At 39.3% G+C, this 12246-nt stretch overlaps 1 protein-coding gene across 5 annotated transcripts in view; it reads left to right on the top strand.

Moving 5' to 3' along the window:
* ORC3 (origin recognition complex subunit 3) overlaps nucleotides 1–12246 on the top strand; it is a 64220-nt gene that overhangs the window by 17640 nt on the left and 34334 nt on the right. For 4 of the 5 annotated variants that reach the window (XM_020879127.2, XM_020879126.2, XM_020879125.2 and 1 more), the window contains exons 8-11: nucleotides 1150–1309; nucleotides 2553–2666; nucleotides 7835–7968; nucleotides 8409–8472. In XM_020879127.2, the coding sequence (XP_020734786.1) occupies nucleotides 1150–1309; nucleotides 2553–2666; nucleotides 7835–7968; nucleotides 8409–8472 (472 nt within the window). The remainder of the gene's footprint in view (nucleotides 1–1149; nucleotides 1310–2552; nucleotides 2667–7834; nucleotides 7969–8408; nucleotides 8473–12246) is intronic. The other variant, XM_020879129.2, reaches the window with a different exon arrangement.

The raw sequence follows: 12246 nt of genomic DNA, 5'->3' as shown, positions 1-12246 counted from the left end.
CAAGACAATCCTGTGAGACTTGGAATTAAAATAACTTAACCCTATTTAAAAACCCAGTGACATGCTTTTCTTGTGGTACATTTTTTTGATGTAATTTATATTGGCATCTTCTGTATGTTAACTTGCTTAATAGTTGCAGCCACATTTGCATAAACCTATATTGTGTGAGAATCTACTAATATTAATATAATTTTTACTTTGATAGTCCTTCCCCCACCCCCCATTTGAAACTAAGATTTCCAGATTCTTAAGATTTCTCTTAATGTTGACACTGAACAGATTTAACATGATGAAAAAATGCACAGTACAGAATAGTGATATAAAAGCTGTACTTTTTGGAACTCAGACTTGGGACTGGTTTTACTATCGAAAGTAAGAAGGGAAAACTTAAGCAGTAATAGAGTCCTAGCACTTCATACCGTGAGAGGAGGCCTGCATGCCGGGAGAAGAGAGAAGCAGTAGCCCATAGCAGGGAACAGATGAAATCCCCGGCCGCGATGCCGAGGGCTTCGGGGAGCACTGCTGCTCTGGTCTGCGCAGGGCGTGTGTGTTCGTCCTGGTGGTGCTGGGAATAAAGCGTGTTCCGTGAGTGTGAGCTAAGAATGCAGGGAAAGGATGTCACATTTTAAATTATGTCCATTAAAAGTATCTTACATGTTTTTAAGAAAATTTTTCTAAAGCTTAGCTATTATGGCGGGATGCCACAGTGTGTAGAAATGTCCATACATTAGTGAGCTTCGTGTTACTGAGCTCTTAGGCTCGATGTCTAACCATGAGGAAGACTGTGGGTATGGCTCAAACTTTGGATGAGAATTTGAGTAGTATCTGACACTTCTTTTAACACTTGATTCTGTATAACCTAAGAGGGAAGCAGTCGGTCTCTCTGGACCACCATGTTCTTATTACTAAAATGAGAGGATCTATTAAATAGATTGATTTCAGAGCTAAAATGTCTGGGAAATAGCTGGTTCTGTGCTCCCATAACAGAGGAAAATGAGTGACCTAAAATTTTTTATTATTTAGAATGATCTTCCTTAGCAATGTGTTATAAAGTAGGCATTAAATAAAGGTGGTCTTATTTTAAAATATGATGTATTGAAATATATTTGCTAAAGACGTTCCATTTTTGTAACTTCCTTTGAAAACTAGTCAACATCTCCATGAATTTCCGCTAATACTCATTTTTGGAATTGCCACATCTCCTGTTGTCATCCATCGGCTGCTTCCTCATGCGGTATCATCTCTGTTGTGTATAGAGCTATTCCAGTCTTTGTCTTGTAAGGAGCACCTGACTGCAGTACTTGATAAGGTAAAAAGAAAAAATTGTACCAGTGCAATAGGATGAAAAGAAAACTTCCAAGAGTAGATTATAAATATAAACGTTAGTGATAAATTTCTGTATGTCTCACTGTGATATTGTATATGTTCCTATACATGTTTTAGTATTTTTATTTATTTTATAATGTATAGTTTGGTCTCTTCACTTAAAATATAAGCTTTATGGAAAAAGTAATCATATCTTTCTATACCTACCTACCTATTAACTAGTCATTACTCAATGGAAAATTACAGGTTTTTAAAATAAATTTTTACAGAATTTAATGACTCCCGAGTAACAGTAGCAATGTTTTGACACTTACACTTTATGTTAAATGATTTGGAGTTTTCATGGACTCTTTCCTGTCATGCTGCTCATGACAAAAAGTAAGTACCAAGGCATTCCCAGAGCTCAGCTCTCTGCTTCTACTTGAGTGGAAATGCTCTTCTTTAGTATTGACCATCTGTGAATTGTCGCTGAGCGCAACTCCTTGAAGAAGTGCTTTGAACTGCTGTGTAATTTAAACTGATAATGACCTCCCACTTATCTAATAACCACTTTGACATTTTTTCCCCTTAAAGGTGGTATCCACTGACAGTTGAGGGAAATTTTTCCAGCTTCAGTATTTAAAGTTGCTTGGTTGTGACCAAATTCAGTTGGCCTTCTATAACTCTGCTTCAGTTTGAAAAGCCTAGTATGACTTCATTTTCAGATTTAAAATCTTCAGTGCAGCCATTGAAAATTAGCTGAGTGATACAAATTTACCAATTTAATAATTTTTAAATAGACACCTGTTAATTTTAGGTTTCTCATTCAGCAGTACATAATGTGTTACCCTTCATTACTGTGCATAGATGAAAAAGAAATCTTATCAAATAATAAAAATTGCCAAAGCCTACAGCTTCTTCAGTGACTTCTGATGGGAGAAAAGAGATTGTATATGTGATATTTTTTTGATAGACTTTAATATAACTTTTACAAATGAGGAGTTGGATGGAGGAAGACGGACATCTTTGATTTGAAGGTGTAGAATGAATAACTACTTCTCTTGTTACTGTTTTATAAATTATTTTAACGTTTTGGTCGATATTTGTCCTACAAAAAATCTAGCTACTGCTATGGCTTTCATAGGTACTGTGTTACAGCATCACTTTTTGCCTCATTATTTACTTGATGTTTATGAAGAGTCAAGACTAACAGGGAGTATGTCCTGCCTTCCTTTTCTCTCTTTCAGCTTCTTCTTACCGCTGAGTTTCCATTTAAGCTAAGTGGAAAAGTGTTGCAGACTCTGACCAACATCTTTTTGTATCATGATTTCTCAATTCAAAACTTTATAAAAGGACTTCAGGTAAGAAGACACTAGTAGGTTTGAAAGTTCACAAGCTGATTCTAAATAAATTTGTGTGTTATTTCAGACTGACTTTTTAGTGTGATAATTAGGCATTTTAAATGGCAAGATCTGGCTATGTAAATTCAAGTTATATTATTCTGTGTTTGGTGAATCCTTTGTTATCTTGCATCAAAATGTAGGGAATATGTTAATTAGAATATTAATTGAAAAAGACCTCTCTCCTTTCCAGTGATTCTTAATCATTTGGTGGGGGAGGAAGGGGGGACTTACTTTTTTGAGAATCTGATGAGCACTAATGGGCTTCTCTACCTAAGAAATGATGTATATAAAGGGTCAGCAAAGTTTTTCTTTAAAGGGCTGTATGTTAACTATTTTTGGCTTTGCATGATACATGTGGTCTCTGTTGAACATCTTCCTATTTTTTGAACATAACCGTATTGGGACTTCCCTGGGGGTCCAGCGGTTAAGAATCTGCCTTGCAGTGCATATGTGGGTTTTATCCCTGGTTGGGGAACTTGGATCCCGCCTGCCTGGGAGCGACTGAGCCCGCACACTGTGGAGAGCCGTGTGCTGCAGCTAGAGTCCGCGCACCACAAGGAAAGACCCTGCGTGGTGCAGCGAAGGTGCCACGGCCACAGCTGAGACCCCACGTAGCCCGAGAAATACGTTTTTAAAACAACCCTTTCTAAAGGTGCAAAAAATGACTTATAGTTCCTGCTGCTGCTGCTAAGTCGCTTCAGTCATGTCCAACTCTGCGACCCCACAGACGGCAGGCCACCAGGCTCCCCTGTCCCTGGGATTCTCCAGGCAAGAACAGTGGAGTGGTTGCCATTTCCTTCTCCAGTGCGTGAAAGTGAAGTTGCTCAGTCGTGTCTGACTCCTAGCGACCCCATGGACTGCAGCCCACCAGGCTCCTCCGTCCATGGGACTTTCCAGGCAAGAGTCCTGGAGTGGGGTGCCATTGCCTTCTCCATCACAGTTCCTGAGTCTATAAAAATGGGCTATAGACTGTAGCTTGCGCTGCCCTGCACATGTGTGGGTTCATTTTATTTATTCCTATGTACTGTGAGTGCATTTCCACTAAGGTTTCATAAATTGCCAAAAGAAAATTCATGAACCTAATCTAAATAACACCTAATTTAAAAACAGACCCCATTCTCCAGTAATTTCAAAGTTAATAGTACTTCCTTCTCTTGGCCACTACCTGAAATACCTTAGCAAAGTGTAATTGTTGTGAACACATGCTATTTGTCAAGTTCATTAAAACCTATGTATTAGTAATCTTCAGCCCAAGAGTACAGTAGGATGTCTCATGTTCATGTGGTGCCTTGAAGATCACAAATCATTTCTTTACTCTGATGTATTCTTCCTTTACATTAAACACTATAGTGTTTTATTACACAAGAGTGTTAGCTCTTATGGCGAATATGTGTCTTGTTTTTTCAACTTAGACTTTTTAAAAGTATTTTAAAGGAATAAAATATTATTTACCTTAGCAGTGAGAAGGAAGGGAAAGTCACAGAGTCGTGTCCAACTCTTTGCAACCCGATGGACTCCACAGTCCATGGAATTCTCCAGGCCAGAATCCTGAAATGGGTAGCCTTTCCCTTCTCCAGGGCATCTTCCAACCCAGGGATCAAACCCAGTCTCCCACATTGCAGGTGGATTCTTTACCAGTTGAGCCACCAGGGAATTGTGATATTAAATGAAATTGAGATATAACAACTTTCTAATTTTACTTCTCTCATTCATTTCATTTCATTCATTTATTTATTTACTTCGTAAGTGTTTATGGAGAGTCTGTTGTTAAGTCAAGCACTGGGCTAAGCCCTGGAGATACAGAGGACAAAGAAATCTCTGTGTCAGATTTCTTGTTTACTGAAGGAGGCAGAAAAGCAGAGGCGCAGCTCTTGAGTAGTCCGGGCTGTTGGAGGAACACGCCTGGGGATTCCGCAGCGAAGAGAAGCGCATCCTGAGGCCAGGAGCCTGCTGGGGCGAGGCCGGAAAGGCGGCGGCGGAGGGAGAGCTCCGCGGGAGGGGTCCTGCTCCCCTGGTGGCTCAGACGGCAGAGAGTCCGCCTGCAGTGCCGGAGACCTAGGTTTGACCCCTGGGTTGGGAAGTTCTGCTGGAGAAGGGAATGGTCACCCACTCCCGTAGTTCTTGCTGAAGAATCCCATGGACAGAGGAGCCTGGCGGGCTACAGTCCACGGGTCGCAAAGAGTTGGATGCAACTGAGCACAGCATGGCAGTCCAGACAATTAGGATGAGGGCCAAACTAAGGTAGTGATGGCGAGACCAGGGAGAAGGAGACAGATCTGAAGAGGAGACAGAATCTTGTGGCTGATGGGATATGTAAGAGAGGAGCGTCTTACGTACACACAGGTTCTAGCTTAGCAGATGGTTTGGAGTTCAGTACCCTTTATTAAGTGTACATGTTAAAATAAAGCCAAGGACCCATTTGTGAAAAGAATGTTTCTTTCTGTGGATGGTAAATTTAGGGCACGTTGGATATAAAAATTTGTACCCAGGAGAAAGATCTGGACTAGAAATTCTTAGGATTTATCATTGAAAGGCAGCTGGTTGAAGCTGTGCCGTGAGGATGAAGTATCACCTAGAGGAGTGAGGAAAGGACCAAGAGCAGACCGCGAAGGCAGGCTGCCTGTGAGTGAGCCACAGAAAAGGACGCTAGAAACAGGAAGGAAGACCAGCAGGAGACTGTCTCACTGCCGTCGAAGGAAAAGGAAATGTAAACTGTAGGCTCACATGCCATTGAGAACGTGAGTGGAAAAAAGCACATCAGGACTTTGCTGGGGGTCCAGCGGTTGAGAACCCATCTGCCAATGCTGGGGACACGAGTTTGATCCCTGGGTGGGGAAGACGCCCCGGGACTGTTGAGCCCGCGTGCTGCAGCGACGAAAGCCTGTGTGCCTAATGCCTGTGTGTGCGGCAAGAGAGGCCGCCACAGTGAGAGGCCTGCACGCGCCCGCTAGAGAATCGCCCCACTCACTGCAGCCAGGGAAAGTGCAGCAGCGAAGACCCAGGCAGCCAGAAACAGAAATGAGTGAGTGTGAATAAAGACGGTTCATTAATAAAACATTAACCAGGTTACTTCATCTTTCCGTGTCTCAGTTTTCTCATCTGTAAGATGAAGGGATCCAATTAGATGATTATTGTTATTGTTTATGTTAGGTACTTTATTAAGTATTAGCATTGCACCATTGATATGTATTATTATCTTCAGTTGTGCCCTTGAGAAGCAGAGACTGAGATTGAGTAGCTTGGCCAGGATCGGACAGCAGAATCTCAGTACCCAGTCCACCCAATTTTCCTGATCCTCAGCTGCTGTTCGTTGCTCAGCCGTGTTGACTCTGTGACCCCATGGCCTGCAGCACGCCAGGCCTCCCTGTCCTTCACCACTTCCTGGAGCTTGCTCAGACCTCATGTCCATTGAGTCAGCGATGCCATCCAACCGTCTCATCCTCTGTCGTCCCCTTCTCCTCCTGCCCTCAATCTTTCCCAGCATCAGGGTCTTTTCTAATGAGTCAGCTCTTCACATCAGGTGGCCAGAGTATTGGAGCTTCAGCATCAGTCCTTCTGATGAATATTCAGGGTTGATTTCCTTTCGTATTGACTGGTTTGATCTTGCAGTCCAAGGGACTCTCAAGAGTCTTCTCCAACACCACAGTTCAAAAGCATCAGTTCTTAGGTGCTCAGTCTTTTTTATGGTCCAGCTCTCACATCCATACCTGACTCCTGGAAAAACCGTAGCCTTGACTATATGGACCTGACTTATCAACAAAGTAATGTCTCTGCTTTTTAGTATGCTATCTGGGTTTGTCATAGCTTTTCTTCCAAGGAGCAAGCGTCTTTTAATTTCATGGCTGCACTGACCATCTGCAGTGATTTTGCAGCCCAAGAAAATAGTCTGTCACTGTTTTCACTGTTTCCCCATCTGTTTGCCTTGAAGTGATGGGACCGGATGCCGTAATTTTCATGTTTTGAATGTTTAAAATTTAGTTTTTTGAATGTATGTTTTAGTCATCAGTGGGAAGTACTGTGTGTAAGTCTTTGTTTCTGTAGGAGGTGCAGTAGGGCGTATAATCGCTGTATGTTTAAGTCCTTCCCTCATTAGGTAGATACGACCAACTTGTTAATTGACCCAAATATTGACAACACACTTGTTTCATCTACAGCTGTCCTCTGACTCAGGTGACTTGGCTCCATCCCTCCTCCCCAGCAAGTCCCATGTTATGTTTGGTTTTACTTTTCTGATGTTTAGGAAGTAGTGCTAACTTTGAAATAAATATAATCCCATTAATATAACCGTACGTCAGCAAGGAAGGAGGGTGTTAGTGTGTGGAATTTGTGGGGGGAACACTGTATTCCAGTGACCAGAATTTGTTTTCTGCACTCTCTAGGGAGCTCTCTCTTTGGTACAAAGTACGTGGAAAAACCAAACTGGTGGTGAGAAGCTTGCTTAGAGTCAGGAGTTTTTAACATGTGGATAGTCTTGTAAAATACATCTTACGAGTTATGGTAGAAGCTGGAAACTCAGTCCCCGTTGTACTGGAGAGACCACAGCACTCTAGTTACTCGACCACACGTATCTACCAAATATGTGCCGTCTTTTCCTCCATGACAAAACTGAGTCTTAAAAGATACATTTTCTTTGGATATGCATCATTTTTCGTTTTTTTTTTTTTTTTTTTTTAATCAGTAAGCAAAGCTTCTGCTCTTGTAGCATTTTTATTTATTTAGCAGACCAGTTTTTACACTGATTTTAGATTGGTATTTTCTTAGGGATATTTGAGCACCTGTTAGACTGTTAGATCACACCGCAGTCACATCTGCATCACAGCTATTGTTATTGAAAGTAAGTAGCTTCTGCAGGTAGCTGATCTATCCACTTACGTTCGTTTCTTTCAGTTTATACTTCAAAGATTACAATTTTCTGACCTTGTCTGCAAAATTGGAGCCCTAAAATATTCTAGGTGTATAGACATTAATGCATTGTTTGCAGTTTTATTGTGACATTATTAAATATATTAGTGCCATGAATACTTTCGCTGTTTAAAAAAAAAAAACACCTTAATATTTAGCAGACATGGAGCAAGAGATTTACTGCCAAATACAGCAAATATACTGAATCTTCACTTTTCTTTCAGCTTTCTCTATTAGAACATTTCTATTCCCAGCCCCTCAGTGTTCTGTGCTGTAATCTCCCAGAAGCCAAGAGGAGAATACGTTTTTTATCAGCTAATCAATGTGAAAACATCCGACGTCTTCCATCATTTAGAAGGTAAAAAGAGAAGTACATATTTAGTATATCTTGTTAAAGACTTGGGGCAAAATAAGGGATCTCAGAGCCAGTTAATTTTGAAGTGGTTAAAGGAAAAAGAACTTTTTTATTTAAAGCAAGATGAAACACAATTTGTTTTTAATTGAGACATTTGGCATAAAGAAATATTTTTGCAGGGGGGGTGTAATGTACAGTTTTGTTAGTTAATTTTTATAAGTAACATTTCCTGTTTCTGGGGTTTATGGCCTTTGTTTAATATTAGACCCCTAGACTAAGAAATGCACCTGATTTAAGAACTTGACCATGACTTGAATATATTTTTGAAAAGAAATGAAAGAATGTGGCCACCAATCTAGGTAGTTCTTTATTTCTGTATTCTATGCTATTCAAGCATTTAAAATTCTCGTTCTCTGTTGTGTATGTGGTGGTAAACATTTTAGGTATGTGGAAAAGCAGTCTTCAGAGAAGCAAGTTGCACTGTTGACCAGTGACAGATCTTTGAAGGTAGGAATAGGGATATATTTGTTGCTGTTTTATTCTTTTTTTCCCTTCATTAAAAAGAATATACACAAAAAATTTATTGAGTTTTATTTTTAAAAAACTGTACACTCTAATATGCTTTGCATAGTGAAGTATTGGATCTTGATAATCCTATAGAAATGTGATTCTTAAAGGTGATGTAAAACCTCAGTTCTAAAGGAAGACTTTTTACTTATTTTTTTTTAAATCAAGAAGGAAAAGCTAGAACATGAGGTTTCTCCTGTGGTCTGTTTTGAAAACACTTGCAGATCTCAACTTTCTTTTCCACATAGTGGTTTTGGAATCTGTAGGTGGTCTCATTTAATGTTCTTGTGAGGGCTGTTAGAAATAGAAGCCATGCAACTTAGGGCCTCACTGCTAAGTGGATATTGATTTGATTTGGAAAAAAAATATCATTACATATTGATAATATAGTGCCAGGAAAGACGTGATGAGCTTAGAAAATTATGAGTTAGCTATACAGCATGGGGAATATCAAAAGAGGGAGTTTTTTTCTTTCTTAAGTAAATAATACTTGGACATGGTACATAATTCAAAGGCAAAAATAATACACAGTGAAAAGCCTCCCTCCCACCTTAATCCTCCAACTACCCGCTTACCCTCCCTGAATACAGCCAGTGTTGCTAGTTTCTTATGTATTAGTCTGGAGATATTTTCCACATATACAAGTAACAAGTAATTATACATATTTTGGAGGATTATTCCCCTGTCTTACAGAAGATAAATACATACACTATTTTGTATTTTGTTTTGTTTTCTTAATCTTGGAAATCATTTTATATCACTACTAAAGAGTGGCATTGTTATTTTTTTTTAGATTAACTTTCTTTATTGTGATGTAGTTGATATACAATATTACATAAGTTTCAGGTGATTTATACAGCGATTTATAATTTTTAAAGGCTAGACTCCACTTATAGTTGTAAAATATTGGCCATATTCCCTGTTGTACAATATATCCTTGTAGCTTATTTATTTTATACATTGTAGTTTGTGCCTCTTAATCACATCCCCTAACCCTTCTTTCTCTCCACTGATAACCATATCCCTGAGTCTGTTTCTTTTTTGTAACGTTCACTAGTTTGTTTTTTAGATTCTACATGTAAGTGATGAGCAGTATTTGCCTGACGTATTTCCCTTAGCATAATACCCTATAAGTCCATCCATGTTGTTGCAAATGGTAAAAATGCTGTTCTTTTCTGTGGCTGAGTAGTATCCTACTGTATATGTAGTCCCCACATCTTTTATCCATTCATCTGGTGATGGACACTTGGGTTAAACGTGTGCATGTATCATTTCAAATTAGTATTTTGGGGTTTTTTTCAGATACATATCAAGAAGTGGAATTGCTAGGTCATATAGTAGTTCTGTTTTTAGTTTTCTGAGAAACCTCCATACTGTTTTCCACATTGTCTGAACCAGTTTACATTCCTCTCAACAGTGTACGAGAGTTTCCTTTCCTCCACATCCTTGCCAGCATTTGTTACTTGTGTTCTTTTTGATGATAGCCATTCTGAGAGGTGTGAGGTGCTCTCTCATTGTGGTTCTGATTTGCATTTCCTGGTCAATCAGTAGTGTTGAGAATCTTCAAGTGATAGTCGCCTGTCTGCATTTACTCCTTGGAAAAATGTCTCTTCAGTTCTGCCCATTTTTTAATAAGGTGGTTTGTCTTCTTTTGAAGTTGTATGAGCTGTTTGTGTATGTTGGATATTAATCCCTTATCAGTAGTATCATTTGTGAACATTTACTGTCCTTCAGTAAGTTGCGTTTTGTTTTGTTGGTTTTCTTTGCTTTGCAAAAGCTTTAAGTTTAATTTAGATCCCATTTGTTTATTTTTGCTTTTGTTTCCTTTGCCTTAGGAGACAGAGCCAAGCAAATACTACTACTATTTATGTCAGAGTGTTCTGCCTGTTTTCTTCTAAGAGTTTTATGGTTTTCAGTCTTCTGTTTAGGTCTTTAGTTCATTTTGAGCTTATCTTTATATATAGTGTTACAGAACGTTCTCATTTTATTCTTTCACAGAGAGCTCTAAGAGCGGCATCTTATTTCATTGAATGAATGTACCTTCATGTACTTACAAGCCCCTTACAGTTAGAACGTGTGAGGGCACAGTTATTTTCAGACTCTTTATATCTTTTTAAGGAAAAAGTTTATTAGAAAATTGTACTAAAATTAAGATGAGATTGAAGTTAAGCCCTAGCACTCTGTGGGTTTTACTGATACAAACTATTTTCAATTTTTTTTTATTGGAGGATAATTGCTTTACGATGTTATGGTGGTCTCTGCCATACATCAGTGTGAATCAGTCATAATTATATACGAGTGTATCCCTTCTCTCTTAAGCCTCTCTCCCCTGCCACCCCACCCATCTAGGTTGTCGCAAAGCACCAGGTGGGGCTCCCTATGTATTAAATTTTGAATAAAAGAATGTTAGTTTTTGGAGGGCATGTGTTCTATACAGGTAAACACTAATTTACCTCCTTTTAAAAAAATTCTCAAAAAATATTGAGAATGGCTTCTTTTTGATGTTGTTCAGCTATAGTTTACATACATAATCACAATGCAAAATGGCCTTTATCAAACATTATTTCTGATGCAGAATCCACACTAGGCCATAATATAAAATCACTTCTAGATTAGATTTAATAATCATTTTAATAAAGTCTGTAATCTTTTCAGAGCAATGTAGGAAGTCTTCAGACACTAAAGTAGGTCATTTCAATATAGAGGAAATTTAAGAACCAGCGGGAAAGGATGTGTGCATGTTATTGAGTTTTTTAAGATTAGACAGCTTAGCTCTGTTGAGTCAGTGAGTTGCCAAGTGTATTTCCAGCTAGAAGTTTCTGTCAAGAGTGTACTTTCAGAGGTCAAGAGGGATTTTTAAAGAGTACCTTTAACCACTGAGATGACAAAAGGAGAGACTGTCTAGGCTGGCTTGTTGCAGAAATTTGCTGTGTTCGTTGGATCAGTCGTGTCTGACTCTGTTATTTCATGGACTGGAGCACTCCAGGCTTCCCTGTCCCTCATTGTCTCCCTGAGTTTGCTCAAACTCATGTTTATTGAGTCACTGATGCCATCCAACCATCTCATCCTCTGTTGCCCCCTTCTCCTCCTGCCCTCAATCTTTCCCTGCATATGTGTCTTCCAGTGAGTCAGTTCTTCACGTCAGGTGGCCAAAGGACTGGAGCTTCAGCTTCAGCATCAGTCCTTCCAGTGAATAATATTCAGGGTTGATTTCTTTTGATCTCCTTGCTATCCAAGGGACTTTCAAGAGTCTTCTCCAGCAACATAATTTGAAAGCATCAGTTCTTCAACATTCAGCATTCTTTATGATCCAGCTCTTACATCCATATATGACTACTGGAAAAACCATAGCTTCAACTATATGGACCTTTTGTTGGCAAAAATTATATCTCTGCTTTTTAATGTGCTGTTTAGGTTTATCATAGCTTTCCTTCCAAGGAGCAAACATCTTTTAATTTCATGGCTGCATTCACCATCCACAGTGATTTTGGAGCCCAAGAAAATAAAATCTGTCACTGTTTCCACTTTTCCCCCATCTGTCTGCCATGACCTGATGAGACCGGATACCATGATCTTTGTTTTTGAATGTTGAGTTTTAAGCCAGCTTTTTCACTCTCCTCTTTATTAGAGTGGTTATCATCTGCACATCTGAGGTTGTTGATATTTCTCCTGGTGTTCCTAATTCCAGCTTGTGATTTATCCAGCCCGGCATTT

The sequence above is a fragment of the Odocoileus virginianus genome, chromosome 19 (assembly GCF_023699985.2).
Source record: "Odocoileus virginianus isolate 20LAN1187 ecotype Illinois chromosome 19, Ovbor_1.2, whole genome shotgun sequence".
NCBI lineage: Eukaryota > Metazoa > Chordata > Mammalia > Artiodactyla > Cervidae > Odocoileus > Odocoileus virginianus.
This window is presented reverse-complemented; position numbering and strand designations above follow the sequence as displayed.